Below are 18,611 nucleotides of genomic sequence, written 5' to 3'. Positions count from 1 at the left end.
AAATCTGAAAGGAACATGAAAAGAGAACTCTGTCACTCTCCTTCACAATTTGGACTCTGGGTGCTTCTCAATATCCCTCCTCGTTTCCTCGCTCCTCCGTCCTCCATCCTATACCCAAAAACCGATCAAGCTCAGCCATCTTGTAGGACATCTCAATTCTCTAATTGCACCATGAGGAGGCAAGGATCGCGACTTCTTGAGGAGTCATGAGCGAGGATATACAGGTGTATCCTTTGCGGAAGTGTTTTATCGACTAAACGTGACGCACGTATAAATTCTCCTCCTCCAATATTAAATAATTATCTCTAATGTTCAAGAATCCTGACGTGCAAGCTAAATCCAGCGGTGTAGAGTTATCATTAATTCCGGATCACTGGCTACCGTCGTTGGACCAGTGGGCGGACCTTACAAATTCCACCGTCCTTGTGTCTTTTCCTTGCGCTCTTCCCTCGCATCCTGAAGGGGTGGAGGTAAGACGCGAGGAAAGGAAGTGAGGAAAAGAAATGAGGATGCACAAATAAGAATTGAGAAGCACCCATTGTGTTCCTGCCCTAGTTAGTTTGTTGTCATGGTTACTCATTTGATTTCATCAGTATGTTCAGGTGGGTGTGTGTCATCTCCCCTACTGAAGTTCAGTTCCGTTTGTGTTTCTTTTGTCCGGTCTCATCAATGTTACCCCGTGTGTTGGATTGCCTGTGTGTTTATTAAAAACTTTCTAAACCTTCATCTTCGTGCATTTGTGAGTAGCGTGGCGTGACAGAAATATTAATGTTTACTTTTTTCTATTTCAATATATTTAAAATTATGATTTATTCCTGTGATGCAAAGCTGAATTTTCAGCATCATTATTCCAGTCTTCAGTGTCACATGATCTTTCAGAAATCATTCTAATATGCTGATTTGCTGCTCAAAAAGTATTTCTTATTCTCGTCAATGTTAAAAACAGTTGTGCTACTTAATATTTTTATGGAAACGGTTATATTTTTTCAGAATTATTTGATGAACAGAAAGTTTAAAAGACCAGCATATATTTTAAATACAAACATTTTATAAAATTACAAAGGTCTTTACTATGAATTTTGATCAATTTAAAGCATCCTTGCAGAATAGTTTCAACAACGACAACAACAACAACAAAAAATTTATTGAACCCAAACTTGACACTATTTATAATTTATTTTTTTCTTTCTTGAAAATATAAAGGTTTTCTGTCATTTTGTTGCAGGAGCTCTTTGCTGTTTGGACACAATCCTTCTTAGTGTTCAAAAGTCCCTATTATTCACCTTTGGTTTTCACCGATGAAATCTTGCCATGCTTTCTGTAAGCAGTTATAATGGTAAAGATTATTTATCTTTAAATACCAAACAATTAAGCTTACAGATGCTCCTGATAAACGGGATTCCATGTATTGCCCTTTCTGGAAGTCTAACAAGTCAGCCATTTCAGCCACTCTTATTGAGCGCTACTGAGCACAATTTCTTTATCTTTTAGTGGGACATAATACATTCCAGATGAGTACTAAAGCAGTACTCAGATGACACATACAGTTTATGGAAATTCAGTGTGTAAACTTCTGGTTGGATAGTACACTGGAGTTTGAACTCATAATTACTGTAAAGCATAGACATGTATGAGTCATACCAATGTCTACTGATAGTAAATACCATTAGAGAAGATGGGAACAATACTTGTTCAGAGGAATTTAAAGGAATTTTGTGGGTTAAATACCAAGATCAATGTTAAATCAGAGTGTCTTTGATAAAGAAAAGGAACATTCTAGATTAAAACATGTACTAAATTCTTAGACAATTACTCTTTGTGTTTATGTTGCCATGGTCATGGAAAAACTTCAATATTCCTGTTTCCTCAAAACCTAACTTCCATTAAATAATTTTTTTTTGTAAAAAAAAAAAAAATGAAGTCATGATCAGTTGGAGCATTATGATGAACTTCAACATTTGAAAAAAAGATTGCCTCCTTCAACATCTCCAAAGCAGCTGCAAGATGTTTTGACATATAATATCCAACTGGAGACTATTCAAGAATTTGTATGAATCTGTTCTGTATCATAGTGTAGCCGAGTGAGGAATAGCCCCAGTGTGATTGGCTGGCATTACCCAAGCCGGTGAACCTATCAGTGTTTGTATTTCATTATGATTGGTCAGTATTGTGTAAGGTTCATGACTTACACTATCGGTGCCTGTGTGGTGAATATAAAAAAGGGAAGTGTTTGGCTGCTTGGGATGCATCATCCTTGGTACTGCCCCTTTGTGACGTGGCATTTTGAATGAGGGATAGCGGTTGCGTTATTCTCCTATCTGCCGTACACTGACTGAGCCAGTTTTCAAGTAGCTCTAATCCTGTGTGGCGATCGACCATACGCATTGCAGTATTGTAAAGTTCTCTTGGTTTGACTGCACGTCCAGGGGTTTCCGATGATTTTAATTGGAGCAAAATGTACATGAAGTGACGTGACTGCACTGCTGCTATGTTTTGTTTTTGTTTCGTTGCAGTTTTAACAGTTTGTCAACTCACCTTGGTCTGTTTTGTTTTATTTGTGTTGGAATCACTGGCACAGGATTGTGCTGGTCTGCGCGTGAGTTAGCTGGGAGGCTAAGTTTATGTAATCTGGCCATATATACTTTTTGGACATTTTGTTTCCCTCCTTAGTGTTTATATTTTGTTTTTAGTATTTTGTGTACAAGTTATCATTGATTTGTATGTGCTTTATAGTTTGTTTCTGTCTTGTTTTTGTGTGTGGATCTAAGTGTTTAAAGTGGGAGGGGTTGGCCATGGTATCCTGTACTGGTGTGTCCATATGGAGTGCTTAACATTTTTCTTTGCTTTCACAAGTGTGTGTTGTGGGTATTGAGTGTGGGGTAGAACACTGAGAGCACCTCAACTCTTTTATTTTTGTTATTTTATCTTATTGTACATATGGTTTTGTATGTTTCTGGTGTTGTTTGTGCTGTGATTTCTGAGACCTTGTGTGAAATTGTATTGATTGACTGTTTTTATTATTAATGTGTATGCTTGAATAAAGTGATTTGTCTATATTTCTGTCTACGTCCTCATGCTCATATACCCTGCCTTTGGCAACGAACCTGTTACACTGGGCTATTATGTCCCGGTGTAAAGGATTTGTTTCTTTTGTTACTGGTAACTCCCTCTACCTGACCACCCCTTGCCACAATAGCAAATGGTGGTGAAACACCCTAATAAAGAAAGTTGTTCACATTCTTTAGTCCAACCCCTGTATCTTAAACCCTTTTACACTTCAAAGGTTGAGTCACAAAAGTCTTACTGATTTAAAGCCTTGTATGTGCTGTGGACTGATAACAGCTTTCTTTGTAAAAAGCAGTGACGAAACAATTTAATGGCATTAAATTACTGCCCTGGTGGGTGCTGAATAAAAATATGCCTAATTATGTTGTTCTGCAAAAGCCAGCAAAATTGACCTTTTTGTGAACTTTTCATTTGTATTTTTATTTAGTTATTTATTTTTCAATTGAGATTGTATACCTTCTCTCTGACCCTTCATAGTTTGTCAACTCACCTTGGTCTGTTTTGTTTTATTTGTGTTGGAATCACTGGCACAGGATTGTGCTGGTCTGCGCGTGAGTTAGCTGGGAGGCTAAGTTTATGTAATCTGGCCATATATACTTTTTGGACATTTTGTTTCCCTCCTTAGTGTTTATATTTTGTTTTTAGTATTTTGTGTACAAGTTATCATTGATTTGTATGTGCTTTATAGTTTGTTTCTGTCTTGTTTTTGTGTGTGGATCTAAGTGTTTAAAGTGGGAGGGGTTGGCCATGGTATCCTGTACTGGTGTGTCCATATGGAGTGCTTAACATTTTTCTTTGCTTTCACAAGTGTGTGTTGTGGGTATTGAGTGTGGGGTAGAACACTGAGAGCACCTCAACTCTTTTATTTTTGTTATTTTATCTTATTGTACATATGGTTTTGTATGTTTCTGGTGTTGTTTGTGCTGTGATTTCTGAGACCTTGTGTGAAATTTTATTGATTGACTGTTTTTATTATTAATGTGTATGCTTGAATAAAGTGATTTGTCTATATTTCTGTCTACGTCTCCATGCTCATATACCCTGCCTTTGGCAACGAACCTGTTACACTGGGCTGTTATGTCCCGGTGTAAAGGATTTGTTTCTTTTGTTACTGGTAACTCCCTCTACCTGACCACCCCTTGCCACAATAGCAAATGGTGGTGAAACACCCTAATAAAGAAAGTTGTTCACATTCTTTAGTCCAACCCCTGTATCTTAAACCCTTTTACACTTCAAAGGTTGAGTCACAAAAGTCTTACTGATTTAAAGCCTTGTATGTGCTGTGGACTGATAACAGCTTTCTTTGTAAAAAGCAGTGACGAAACAATTTAATGGCATTAAATTACTGCCCTGGTGGGTGCTGAATAAAAACATACCTAATTATGTTGTTCTGCAAAAGCCAGCAAAATTGACCTTTTTGTGAACTTTTCATTTGTATTTTTATTTAGTTATTTATTTTTCAATTGAGATTGTATACCTTCTCTCTGACCCTTCATTTTTAATATTCAATTATTTATTTATTTTTTGCTGCTGTGCCTCTAAAACTCCATTCCATTTAATATATGTGAAGACAGAGAGGCTCTGCTTATTACAGCCCATTACTGCAGCCCATTTGGAAAGAAGAACCTGTAAATTCCTGGAACAAAAGCTCAGATTGCACACCATCTATCGAAATAGCACACATGAAATGTAGCCACTCTAGAAAAACACTGAATGATGTCAGGCAAATACAAAACACAATATCTGCCCTCTCAATAGTTCTTCTGCCTGTATTCATTGTCCTTCAATACGATCAAAGCTCCTTTGACATTCAAGCCATATTTTGCCCTATAGAGGGATCATTTTGAGCCCCTCCTCTACGTTATTTTACAGCTGAATCCTATTTGCATTTTGTCTATAGTGATTTATTTATTTAGTGATCTATTTGCTCATTTGGTGTCTTCCTGCCCAGGAGAGTCTTAAAATGAACCTCTATTCCTTTTCTCTACCACTTCATACAATTTCAGCTTTTGATTGCGGTAGGAGCCAATAAGCGCATAAGATCCTTTCTGATGAGATCTATAATACCGTTGATCCTTTATGATTTACACTGTCCATTGTGTTAGATTACACCTCTGACTGCTGTGGTATATTGAGCCATTATAGATAGATAGATAGATAGATAGATAGATGATAGATAGATAGATAGATAGATAGATAGATAATTCAAAATGGCAAATATATATTCTTGCTTATATTTCTTAAAAATAAATTTCAATATTTAAAAATATGTATATTTAATTTTTTTCTAAATGGTTTAAATATATATATTTTGTCCTTCATATGTTTCAGTCCAAGAAAATACATTCACATTTGAAGAAAAACTTTATTTATTGTAAACATGTAACACATCTGAATAAAAACCAGCAAGGAAAGTACCTTACAATGCAAAAAATATATATACAAACAAGCTGTGTATATATATATATATGAATCTTTTAAACTAGGACATTTGCATTTAGTCTAAATGTAGGCTAGTGTAAGGGAAATTTATTTTCTTGCCCCTGAAATACATTTTGAAATATATTTTGGTATGTGAAGGTTGAAACTAAATACATTTTAAATTTCAAACATTTCAATTATCTTTACTGTTTACAACATACTGTATATTTAGCATATATTTAAAAATATATGTGGACGAGAACATTTTGCTGTATATGGGGTTACTGGCACAGTAATGAATGGCAGGAAGACATTCTGTTGTAAATGTATGATGTGTCTGCTGTGTGTTTCTGTTTATAAGCAGCCCCGCTGTGCCTCATCTGTACCCCACTGATGGGAACCCTGTTTAGCATGACTGCTCAAAGGGGAATCTGGCTCAAAACGTCTAATTTTCGGTGGACACAATAAGGATGGCAGCACGCACCGAGCTGCTTGTCTGTGATAGAGGCTTTTGAGAAGGGGTTTATTGAAAGACCAACGCGTGGGCACTATCCTGCCATCCATGAAAAGCCATTGGCTCATATAATCAATTCTACTCAACATTCATGAAATCTAGCAGTGTGTGCCGGTGATAGACGTCACTCTGGCTTTGTTTTTCTTTTTTGGAGAACTGATGGAGGGAGAAAAGACATGAGGAATGACTGGTATTTTCATGCCCTTTATACAGAACACACACAACCAGGAATTTACAGATTGATTTTTCTCTATGCCATTGTCTCCATTATCTCTACTCTGAGCTTTTTCTAACACTCTTTTTCAACTTCCCAAAGAGTATTCTTTTTCCATTTGTATTTTTCTCATCTTTCACTGGTTCTTAACAGTTTTACCTGCCATTACGTTTGGTAGTAGCTACTATTTGTTTGTTTGTTTGCTTGTCCTCAAATCCAAAACTCAATAATTTATAATAATAACTATAAATATAGATTATTACTACAAACTGAAGAGTTTAATTTTAAATAATAAAAACTATTTTAAACGTTTTGTCAGATATTTATTCATAATGTTCACAATGTGTGATATTTTAATATGATAATAACTTTTAAAAGTGCATAAACTTTTATATTTCACTTTGTTTTGTCCTGTTCGAGAACCAGTAATGTAAATATTTGTCCAAGTTTGAGTTTAGAGACCTTCTAAATCACATCTTTCGTAGGTTATAGTGGTGCAGTAATTCTTTCAGACACACCCTAGAATTGTCTTGATAGCACTGATCACTTTGCCTATTTGCCTTTACATGCAAGCATTAGCATAACTATGATTTACCTTCCCAATCAATATTATTTAACTTTTATATTCATATTTAAAAAACTGCCGAGCTAGACCGCTTCCTCATGTTAGTCACCATTTTTCTTCAAGATAAAGCTGAGAGAACCAACTCTTCTGTTCATGTTGCGCAAGCAACTGTAAGCAGTATTATTAGCCTTAAAAGCATTCATGTATGCAGAAGTGTCATGCACTTTCAAACTGACACGTGCCACCTCTGATTTCTGAGTCAATTGGATTTTTAACACACCTCAAAAAAAGAAAAATATGTATCCTTAAAATGTAAGTAAATAATGATTACTATAGTAAAGAACGTGTTTATGTAGAATGCTGATATCACCCATTCACAAGCGTAAATATTGTCAGTATTTAATTCAACCTGAAAATTGTGGTATTACCTTCAAATATATATATATATATATATAGAGAGAGAGAGAGAGAGAGAGATAGATAGATAGATAGATAGATAGATAGAGGATATTTCAGTTAGGCCTATATATATAGGCTACTGTAAAAAAATAACTGAAGTTCTACAGAGAATAATCGTTGTCACATAATCATTACTGGAGTACATTCTACAAGAAAATACCATTTTAATTTTTCTACGTTAAAAAAAAAATCGCATTTAATTTAATGTTACTTGCTGTTTCTTAGCAATTGTTTGTGAAATTTAATAGCAATTTATAGGTTATTTATATAAAAATATATGTTTATTTATTTGCTCGCTTTTCTTTTCTTTTCTTTTCTTTTTTTTCTCCTTCTAGAGCACCACATGAGCCATGACTGCCACCACTGGCACTTCAAAAAATGAGCTGCAGGATTCACACTTTAAATATCACACTTCATAAAAAGTAGCATAGGCCTACATTTAGCATCCAGCATCGTATTTAGGACAGTCTGAGACGCAAATATAATAGATGTAAATAACATCTTGAGTGATGAACTGATTAGGTTGATCAGGTGCTGTCGCGCTCTCGTAGCATCTGATTGGTGAAGCTTGTATCGGTCGCACCAGCGTGCACGAGGATCCTTTCTGTGGAGCCGAGGTGCGCGCTATCGCGCTGTTTCAAAGTTAAGGTGACAGACCTCGCAGGACTTATCGACATCGACAGACTTATGTACGGGCTTAATTTTAAACCAAATGGAAGCCGCCTTGATTGAAACTCGGGCACAGGTGTTGAGTCACGCGCAGATCGCTTCTGATAAACTGTGATTGTGATGTTCGGGAATGTGCTCGTGGTGGGTCTGACTCTGAAGTGACTCGTGCTTGTTCACTGTGGAGCTGGACTAACACAGCCGGACATGGATGGTCATGGTTCCGCGGACGCATTTCGGAGAGGAAACGCAACTTCTGTTTCATCCTGGCCCATGTAACTTTGGCACCGACATGTAAACCAGAATAAAGTGACAGTTTGGACTCGTTGGACATACCGGCTGTCTTTTCATTTAAAAAAAACGGGAATAATTTATCCTGTTCAACATAAGCACGTGTACTCCTCGCAAGGATGCCCGGAGTCCTGGGTCTGTACATTGGGATGGAGGTGCTCATTGCTTTTTCCTCGGTCATTGGGAATGTGATGGTGGTCTGGGCTGTGAGAATCAACCGATCACTACGGGACACGACCATTTATTTCATCGTCAGCCTGGCTCTGGCAGACATTGCGGTCGGGGCACTTGTCATTCCTCTGGCTATAACCATAAGCATCGGACTGAAGACTCATTTTTACAGCTGTCTGCTCGTTGCATGTACTGTACTGGTACTAACGCAAAGTTCAATACTCGCCCTCCTGGCTATTGCTATTGACCGCTATCTGAGGGTCAAGATACCAATGAGGTAATGTTGGTTGCTTGAAACTCATTTCACGGGAATTAATTTCACATTTCCAGTTCTGTTTTCTTTTTCTTAATGTATGATGGTTTCGTGTCATGGATGTGGAGGTTTTACTGAAGTTGACTGAAATGCTGCTTATCACAAGTCTGTTTGACTTGATATTTGACCCAAAACGAAATTAAAATGGTCATTTACTTACCCCCTGCTGAAAACCCCCCCAGCTAAAACCAGCCTAAGCAGGTTGGCTGGTCTTAGCTGGTTTAAGCTGGGTTTTAGCTGGTCTCTCAGCCTAAAACCAGCCAACCAGCTTAGGCTTTTTTTTGTGGTTCCAACCCCCTATGGCTTTTTTTCATTCTATGGAACGCAGGTTTTAAAGAATGTTAATGGAATTAAATTGATGTTGTCATGTCCAGCCAACCAGCTTAGGCTTTTTTTTGTGGTTCCAACCCCCTATGACTTTTTTTCATTCTATGGAACGCAGGTTTTAAAGAATGTTAATGGAATTAAATTGATGTTGTCATGTTGAACCCAAAATCACTACGAAAGTAATCATACAATTGCTTTATGCACTGTATTTCGAGTCTTCTGAAGTCATACAATAGCTCTGTGAGAAACAGGCTGAAATTTTAGTCGTATTTATCATAGTCTTGAAAATCTTTTTCTCTGTTGAGGTTTTAACAGCTGTGACCGGATCATTGAATCAGTGAGTTCGAGCACTTGACTGGAACAGTTCTAATCGTGAATGAATCATTCAGACCGGTTTTGTGAATTGGATCAACCGAATCATTAGAAAGATCCAAATAATGGCTGAATCAGAACTGCATACTGTTCTTACTTTTACTATAACTCAATATGGCAGAATAGTACAATTGTAGCATATGTTTCTGAATTAAGTTAATGTTTTGTTCATAAATCACAAATATTTGTGAACCCTTATGAACATTCCAATGAGATGTAGTGGTGAAAGGAGTATGTAAATAAAAAAAAATAGCTATGACTTCAAAAAAACTTTGAAATATAGTACACGTGAACCACTTTTGTTTTGTTTTTTGTTTTTTTGTTTTTTTAGCCCTGACATCTTCAGTTACAATTCATTGCCATTACATTCTTTAAAGTCACTTCATTTTCAAGTCCTGCGGGTTGAAACAACATAAGGGTGAATTTAATTTTGGGGCGAACTATCCCTTCATGGCAGATTTACGTAAAACAGAAATCAAACATGCGTATTGTTTAATTAGAATGTAATCATAATTGTTTGTCACATTAAAATCTTAATTTAGAGAGATCATTAAGAAACATTGTAACAAATGAGAAATAGTAAAAAAAAGAAGAAAAAAAAGTAGCATCTTTGCTTTCATATCATAGAATGTTGTTTGACCTGAGTGGGTTTGCCGTGGGCTGCAATGTTTCTGAAATGATTGCTGTGATATGGAATCCACTTTCAAAGTCACCTTCAAACCATGACTATCTCACAGTCCTTCATTTCCTGTCCTGACCATGGCCTCTCATTGAATGTGAAGTTGGAGTTACAAAGTTTGCACATTATATGAGTCAAAACAACTAAAAGACTGTTATGCCGCATTACTTCTGATTGCCTAGAAGAACAGCTAAATGACATACCCTTCCTTTATTTTAAATGTTAAATAAGATTATAACATTCTAGTCTAAGGTAATTACACTGGACAAATGCATAGTTTGTCAAACAAGCAACTAGTGCCAATTTGCCAGCTGAGTGGATGGCATGCTTCACTGGCTTCAATTGTGTTGTCTGAAAAGACCTGCTCTTCACAGAGAATGGACTGTGACTAAATCAAAATGTAATCCATCTCAACAGAGTTTGTGTAGTCAGATCACCACTTTTAATTTTGATTTCCATGCTATATATCACCGGGATTATTCATTCCAGATAAATCACACATGATGTTCCAAAACAGATTTTGAAAAAAAAAATCACTTGTTGGGTTTGTGCTTCCTCAGAAATGGGCCTAATCTTAGTAATTTTCATGGTTCCGCAGCATCCTTTACAAAACTTCCTCTTTTCTCTCAGTGTTGAAGAGTGTAACAGTTGTAACTGGATGTTACAATCCCATTTATTTTCTCCATAAGGGAATAGATTTTAAACAATAACACCTTTAAAGACAGACTTATTGCGAACTACAAGGTTGATGGTGTATGGTTTTCTTGAAGCTATCAGCCTGCATAATTTGGCCTATTTTTTTTTTGTTAATAATCATGTTCAACTGCAGAATTCGAATTGCATCAGTCTGCTCTTAGTTTATGAAACTATGAAAACTATTTACTTAAATATTTGCATGAGTATTATGCAACAAATTAAAGCCATTACACCGTCTTGTAACAGTTTTCAAATACTTGTTTGCTTCAAATTAAGGTTTGTAATGTCATTCACCTCGTAGCTGTTAGTTTGGTTCATTGCTCATAACTCTCAGGGCTTTTTTAAAATCCCTATGGGGATGGAAAAAGTAGATGGGCACTGTTGCACTCCACTGGCATCATTGTCTCAGAGTTGTTTAAAGATGTACTTTTTTTTCCCACAGCTATAAAAGAGTGGTGACTCCAAAGCGTGCAGGCATTGCAGTGATTGTGTGCTGGATGGTGGCCATCGTAGTCGGCCTGACGCCCATGTTGGGCTGGAACAATCTGGAGAAGCTACGACAGACCAACGGCACCGTGGGTGCTGACCTTCTAGTAACCTGTGAGTTCGAGAACGTCATCAGCATGGAGTACATGGTCTATTTCAACTTCTTCGGATGGGTCCTGCCACCTCTCGTCCTCATGTTGCTCATCTACGCTGAGATCTTCTACATGATCCACAAGCAGCTCAACAAGAAGGTCACCACCAACCAGACCGACCCCACTCGATATTACGGGAAAGAACTCAAGCTGGCGAAATCTCTCGCGTTGGTGCTCTTCTTGTTCGCAGTCAGCTGGTTGCCGTTGCATATCCTGAATTGCATCACTCTCTTCTGCCCTAGTTGTGAAAATTCAGTGACAATTCTTTACGTGGCAATCTTGCTCAGTCATGGTAACTCCGTTGTCAATCCCATTGTGTATGCATTCCGCATTAAGAAATTCCAGAATGCTTTCGTTAAGATCTGGAAACAGTATGTGTGTTGCACGGAGGATCCACGTCTGCGCGGTCGGCCCAGCTTTCGCATAGATGGCAAAGAGAGAAGATTGGGGGGCAATGACATCTGACACTTTTTAAAATATGACAGTATAAATGAGTCTAGGAAAATGCCTGGGATGTATGCTGTCAGTTGTGAGAATGCATTTGCCACAGAAATGGAGACGATCGAACATTACTGGAAATGTTTCCTTGAAAACTCAGTCAGTGGTGCATAATAATGAATTGCATCGTTAGTGAGGGACCATTAAATAAATGAAAATGACCTGTTTTAGAGGAATAGCCACACAGTTCAACCGACATTCACATCTGTGGGAAAAATCTTTATTTGATTATGATTTCCTTTTGTGCTGTGGTTCATTCGAATGCGGCTGTAACATAAAGTGCTTCATATAATGAGTGCAAAACTGCAGACTCGTAAATGTCAGTGCTTATGAGTACACTAAACCACACTCGTCTTTAGTCAGTAGCGTAAACGCGTCTGAGGACTTTGAGAAAAGGACATTGAGGATGTGATCTGAGGTAATTTTTATATGCCAGTGAATTCATGTTTGAGAAGTATGGGATTTGTCATTTGCTGCTTTTCAGGATGAGCGCAAATCGGAGGCAACAGGCCCACTTCGTCTTCAAGGGACAGTTTATAAAAATAAACAAATCTGTCATTTACACACCCTTGTGTCATTCCAAACCTGTATGAAAAGATATTTTTAAAAATGTCTATAGAATGAAAGTCAGTGGGTTTCAGAATTGTTTTGGACCCCATTGACTTTTATTCGAAACCGCTGAAACATTCATGAAAATATGTTTGTTTAGCAGAAGAAAGTCATACAGGTTTGAATATAAGATGACAGAACTTTCATTTTTGAGTGAACTATCCCTTTAAGCAGAACTTTGCGTAATCCTATTGGTCCAATATCAGCAATGTTGCTTTTGCCATATTAGAAAACCTCTTAATTTTTTTAGATGTTTCAGTCTCAGTGAAATAATTTGCCATATTAATACTCATCCCTACTGTATGTTTAACTGAATAACCACTGGAAATTGACGGTGTTTTCATATTAGTTTTTGTAAGAATAGCACGTTTTTGTGGGGAAATAAGCAATGCAGCCTTCGATTTCACTGCATGATTTTGAAAGGAAACAAACTGTAGGCAGTTTGCATTTAATATTTAGATTGCTCAAAACTGGGCCTGAGAAAAGATGTGAAAAGATAGACAGGAAGGAACTACGAATAAATCAAGATTGAGTGATACTGAACATTCAAATTATCTGTATTAGAGTAAAAAAAAAATTTTTAAATTACATTCTCCATTTTTCTGGCTGTGATTGTCTGAAAAGAGCACCATTTACAGTTTATCCTGTATTACAAATCAAACTTTAGAGAAATGATTGAGGGTCTCTCAGAGAATGAGACAATGAGCTCCAATCTCAACACATGCTTTTCACAGAGACAGAGACCTGGAAAAGAAAAACAACAACAATTAGACAATCTGTGTGTTTAACAGCAAAATAAATCTGGGGGAAAATGAGTTACTTTTTTCCCCACATCAATCTACACTCCACACACCACACCACACCACACCAAAACAGTTTTTTTTTGCAAATTTGTTAAAAAATAAAAAAAAATTAAAAAAACTTCCATTCCATTACTTAGTGGAAGAAATTTGAAACAACCAGGACTCTTCCTAGAGCTGACAGCCACCTGGCCAAACTGAGCAATCGATGGAGAAGGGCTTTGGTTAGACTGGTGACCAATAACCTGATGGCCACTCTAGTTGAGCTCTATGATCATATGTGGAGATGGGAGAAACCTACAGAAGGACAAACATCACTGCAACACTCCACCGATCTGGTCTTTACAGCGGTGTGGCCAAACTCAATCCTCTCCTTAGTGAAGAAATAAGAAAACACACTTGGAATTTGCAAAAAAAATTAAAAAGCAGCTAAAGAACCCTCAGATTGTGAGAAACGAGTCTCTGGTCTGATGAACCTCAATTCCAAGCATCATGTTTGAAGGAAACCAGACACTGCTCATCACCTGCAGAGTAGCATTCCAACAGTAAAGTGTGCTGGTAGCAGCCTCATGCTGTGGGGCTGTTTTTCAGTGGCAGGGACCCAGCCAGAGCCTGGGCTTGAACCCAATCAAACATTTCTGGAGAAACCTGAAAATGTGCGTCTGCCCCCATCCAACCTGACAGAGCTTGAGAGGTGAAGAGGTGAGGACGAGAATGGTAGATAATTGCCAAATTGAGATGTGCAAAGCTTGTCACATCATACCAAAAAGACTTGAGGCTGTAAAGGTGCTTCAACGAAGTACTGAGTTATATATACTTATGCAATGTACTTATTTCAGTTTTTTATTTTTAATACATTTATGAAGTTTTGATAATTCTGTTTTTGCAGTGTAGATTGATGTGGGAAAAAATAGAAATCTAAAGTAGTTTAACATATGGCAGCAAGATAACAAAACGTGAAAAAAAAAATGAAGGGGTATGAATACTTTCGTAAGGCACTATATATATATTGGAAAAAATAGTGGAAAAAATAACAGTTTTTGCATTAGGTAATTAGGCATCCCAAAATGAAGTTAAAAACAAATAGAATGCAGTGATTATATATTGTGGTCATGTACAATTGGGTGTGTGGTGGGATTTGGGGCCTAACATACAGTTTTATTTGTTAAAAGTGTAGAATACAATAAGAATCTGTTTAGTGACACATGATAAACTGAGGTGAACTATATAGAGCTCAGTCAGAGTAGTGCCATATTTAATTCTTGACAGGAATGAAAACGAGATTGAGAGGGAATGAAAATTACATGAGCTAGGCCCTTTACAGTGTGTGCCACTGTAAAGACTTCAAAGGTATAGTGTAACGTAGTTCGTAGTTCGGGAAGAAGGAGGCGGGAACCGGCTAACATTAAAGATTTTAATAATAAAATAACCAAACACAAAATAGCGCGACAGCCCCTCGCGGACGACTGTCGCGCACAAACAAAACCAAAAATTCTGTCATTAATTACTCACCCTCATGTCGTTCCAAACCCGTGAGACTTTCGTTCATCTTCGGAACTATTTTTGATATTGAACGAAAGTCTTCGGAAATATTTTTGATGAAATCGGAGAGCTTGCTGACCCTGCATAGACAGCAACGCAACTGACACATTCAAGGCCCAGAAAGGTAGTAAGGACATCGTTAAAATAGTCCATGTGGCATCAGTGGTTCAACCAGTGGTGAGGCTACAGGTGGGCATGGACCCACACACTTTCAACTGTAGCCCACCCAATGAGAAGTTGGTAATTTTCCAAATGGATGTAATTTATTAAACAATAATAACAAACGTCTTATTTCACTATAACTTTAAATATGTAGTTTAAAAAAATATTAAACAAAGAGTTTTCATGGTCAAATTCAGGCAGTTTCCGTCTACAGATGAAACCAGACCACCTGCGAGTGATGAATTTATATATCGCAAACTTCTGAGCTAAGTGTGTTTGAAGCATCATATTAGCATAGGTACAATTTGATCTGCTAAACAGATGCGTCCTTTGAAATGTTCATTTTTGGGTGAACTATACCTTTGAGTCTATCCGTCACAGCTGTGTTAAATTCAATATGGTGTCTAACCTGACTGAGGTCAATTGTATTGGGCGTTTGAGTTAAACTTGACCGCATCGGTTGTACTGACTAGATTCAGTAGTTTTCAGTGACTGGGTTATGCCAGTCTCTGATCTTCCTACTTGGAGTCAAACCATGTGTGAATGTTGACATGTCTCTAGTTCACATAACCAAGTGCTGCTTAAACCATTTAGGGTTAATGTTACGGGTACTGTTACGAAGACTAGATCTGCTGGAGCTGTCTTTAGATCAGGGATGTCCAATTCTGGTCCAGGAGAGACACTTTCCTACAGAGTTTAGCTCCAACTGGGGCTAGATCTAAACTCTGCTGGAAGGTGGCCCTCCAGGAACAGGACTGTACACCCCTGCTTCAGATGCTTTGGCTTAGAGTTAATTTCCTCAATGGAAACTATGATGAAAAATATTTGTTGATGATGGCTAAGATGAGACAAAGACGAGATCATGCTGACATCATTAAACACTAACTGTGACTATAACAACATGCAATATCACTGACAAGAAAATACAGGACTAAAATGTAGATTAAAACATAAAAGTGCTCTATAAATTTCTCTATATTCTTTTGTAAAGTTTTTTTTTTGTTTGTTTTGATAGAAAGACATGAATATAATTTGAAATTATAGGCATGAATATTAGGAATGACACTGCCGTAGCTTTTGAAAGAAGATTTTGAGTTTTACCAGCTTTCAGAAAGTAGAGAGTGTGTTTATATTTATGATCATATAATACATTCGAGAAACTAGATAAGGTAAAGTAACCATGTGTATGGTTATATGTGAAAGTGCATTCATTCTGATGTAATTTCTCAAAGGACAACAATCACGTTAAGCAATCATGATTATAATTTTGAGCAAAATAATTATGACGGTCTAACCATTATCCTGCAAGACTAAAATGTGAATAAGTTTTAATTGACTAAAACGAGACTAAAATTCCCAGACTTTTAATATGGGGTCACATTTACCATTGCTCTGCGAAATTCCATTAATTTCAATAGTAATCGGTGTGAATGGGAGTTTCGCATGAGGGCGAAAAGTTCCCCGTGCAGATTTCACTCATGTTCAAGTTGGTCACATGACTTTGCCACGTTGACCATTAGAAAAGCTGCTTGGTTTGAAAGTGACCTTTATGTGAGCAGACGAATCCTTCTGAAGACGTACCCATGCCTCTTGGTCTTGGACTACATAAAGGAAGTGGTTAAAGCAAATTTGATAAAAGTATTCTTACCCAGCCCCCTTGCTCTGCAATCCAGTTTGTTAGACGGTTGTTTACGAATCCCATCATAGCGACCTCGACTACATTCGTCATGGCAGGGCAGTTTTTCTTCATAAAGAGTCCCAGTGTGATGGCAGCCTTGAGGAGCTGCTTCTCTGAGGCCACTTCTGCTCTTTCCACAACCCACATCTTACACAGGCTGTCCACGCTATCACTGAACACAGTCACCACCTAGAGGACAGACACGTCAGAGGCTACAGATGTCAAATGTCAAACATGTGGTTAAAACATGTGGTTAAAACATGCAGTTGCCATGCAATTAAAGCAAAAAGGCTTAGCTATCAGCCAACAGGAAATACTGCATACTTTTTGAGGCTGCTCAAGAAGTTTCACTTTTACTAGGTTCAGGGAAGAAAACAAAACGTGAAGATATCAACTGCACTGCTTTACAGCAGCCTGCCGTTATTGCCTGTAATTATGAGTGGACCAGGAACAAAGTTACACTGATAAAATATCCAATGTTCACAAAGTGATACAAACATTCTTCAGATTAGCTGATCAGTGTCTGAAGAAAGACCATTTGGACTCACCTGATCGTCTGCAGCTCTCTGTACATTCTTCATCAGTGGCTGGATCACTTTCTCATCATAATCGTCCCCCAGTTCCCTGAGCTTATGGGCTATTTTTACAGGGTCAAATGAGTTCTCTGCAGAACAAGTAGCTTATATTTAATTTATGACAGACTTAAAATAATGTATCTGGTTATTGTGCACTTACATGACAAGAGAGAAAACATTCAAGGATGTTGTCATAATAGCAAGTTTTTTAAATTGTGTAAATTTTTTTTTACATCATTTTAATAAGGTGCTTACATCGCTAAATCAGTGTTTCAAATGTGTACAACATCAATAAATCAGCTTGTAAACAATGTCACATAACGTTACATTTTAATAAATACATGTACTATATTATATATTCATTATATTTTTACTTAACCTGTTAGTGATATTTATTGTATGTAGAAAACAATGTCAGGAAAACATATTATGACGTTTAAATAAGTATAGTTAAACAACGAAGTGGAGTACAAACTTTAAAAGGTTGCTATAAAAACTGCCTTATGTGCATTTTATTTGAGTTTTGATTATTACATCTAAAATTGATGTGTTTCAAAAATAAGGTCAGCTATGCAAGGTGTGAGCAAGTCATTGTTTACACGTATGTTCAAAAGAGGCAACGCCTTTTCGTAGAATGACTCGAATAAAACATAGAAATCAAAGTCGAACACTTACCATCTTCAGGACCATCAGTCTCCACCATATCAATATCTCGTTCATTTTGTAATAGGCAGTGTATGACGTGGTATGTTTGTTTCTGAATGCCAGCTGCCGCCATCGCGTTTACCGGTGTTACAATATATTCAGTTCCTTTGATGGTTCCACTGGGTGGCGCCTGTATGGATATTCATATTGTGGGCGTGTCCTTGAGACAACGCGCAAACGAATGGGATTGAAATGTACACATTCCTCAAATCGCATAAAGCAGCTGCTTCCTTCCTTGTTATAGTGACATTTATTTAATTTAACTTATATTTTCTATACCCTACAACAGGGTTTCCCAAACTGGGGGTTGTGAGTTGATGAAAAGTTGAATTTTAATGTTCTATTATTTGATTAGAAATACAGTAAAACAGCAAAATGAAAAAAAAAAAAAAAAAATTTTTATCCTTTTTAATGTATATTAAAATTTAATTTATTCTTGTGATGGCAACTCTGAATTTTCAGTTACGCCAGTCTTCAGTGTCACGTGATCCTTCATAAATCATTCTAATATGCTGATTTGGAGCTCAAGAAACATTTCTTCTTATTATCAATGTTTGAAAACAGTTTTTACTGCTTAATATTTTTGTTGAAACCATAATACATTACCATTAAAAACAATGGCGTAAGTACCAGTGGCGCTTGGCCAATAG

The 18,611-nt window shown here is 37.1% G+C and overlaps 2 protein-coding genes across 2 annotated transcripts; one reads left to right on the top strand and one right to left on the bottom strand.

Moving 5' to 3' along the window:
• The first annotated feature begins 7,633 nt into the window (after positions 1–7,633).
• On the top strand, positions 7,634–12,449 carry LOC107723864 (adenosine receptor A1-like). The gene is made up of 2 exons (XM_016532592.1): positions 7,634–8,644; positions 11,197–12,449. The coding sequence occupies exons 1-2, from the start codon at positions 8,316–8,318 to the stop codon at positions 11,855–11,857; spliced, it is 990 nt and encodes a 329-aa protein (XP_016388078.1). The 5' UTR covers positions 7,634–8,315; the 3' UTR covers positions 11,858–12,449.
• A 595-nt stretch (positions 12,450–13,044) lies between these two features.
• LOC107723865 (bcl-2-like protein 15) lies at positions 13,045–18,053 on the bottom strand. The gene is made up of 4 exons (XM_016532593.1): positions 17,932–18,053; positions 17,230–17,345; positions 16,652–16,870; positions 13,045–13,243 (listed from the first exon to the last, which is right to left on the bottom strand). The coding sequence occupies exons 1-4, from the start codon at positions 18,032–18,034 to the stop codon at positions 13,214–13,216; spliced, it is 468 nt and encodes a 155-aa protein (XP_016388079.1). The 5' UTR covers positions 18,035–18,053; the 3' UTR covers positions 13,045–13,213.
• Between the last annotated feature and the right edge of the window lie 558 nt (positions 18,054–18,611).

This window comes from Sinocyclocheilus rhinocerous, unplaced genomic scaffold (genome assembly GCF_001515625.1).
Source record: "Sinocyclocheilus rhinocerous isolate Xijiao unplaced genomic scaffold, SAMN03320098_v1.1 scaffold1296, whole genome shotgun sequence".
NCBI lineage: Eukaryota > Metazoa > Chordata > Actinopteri > Cypriniformes > Cyprinidae > Sinocyclocheilus > Sinocyclocheilus rhinocerous.
Note: the sequence above shows the minus strand (reverse complement) of the source record. Positions and strands in the feature narration are given on the sequence as shown.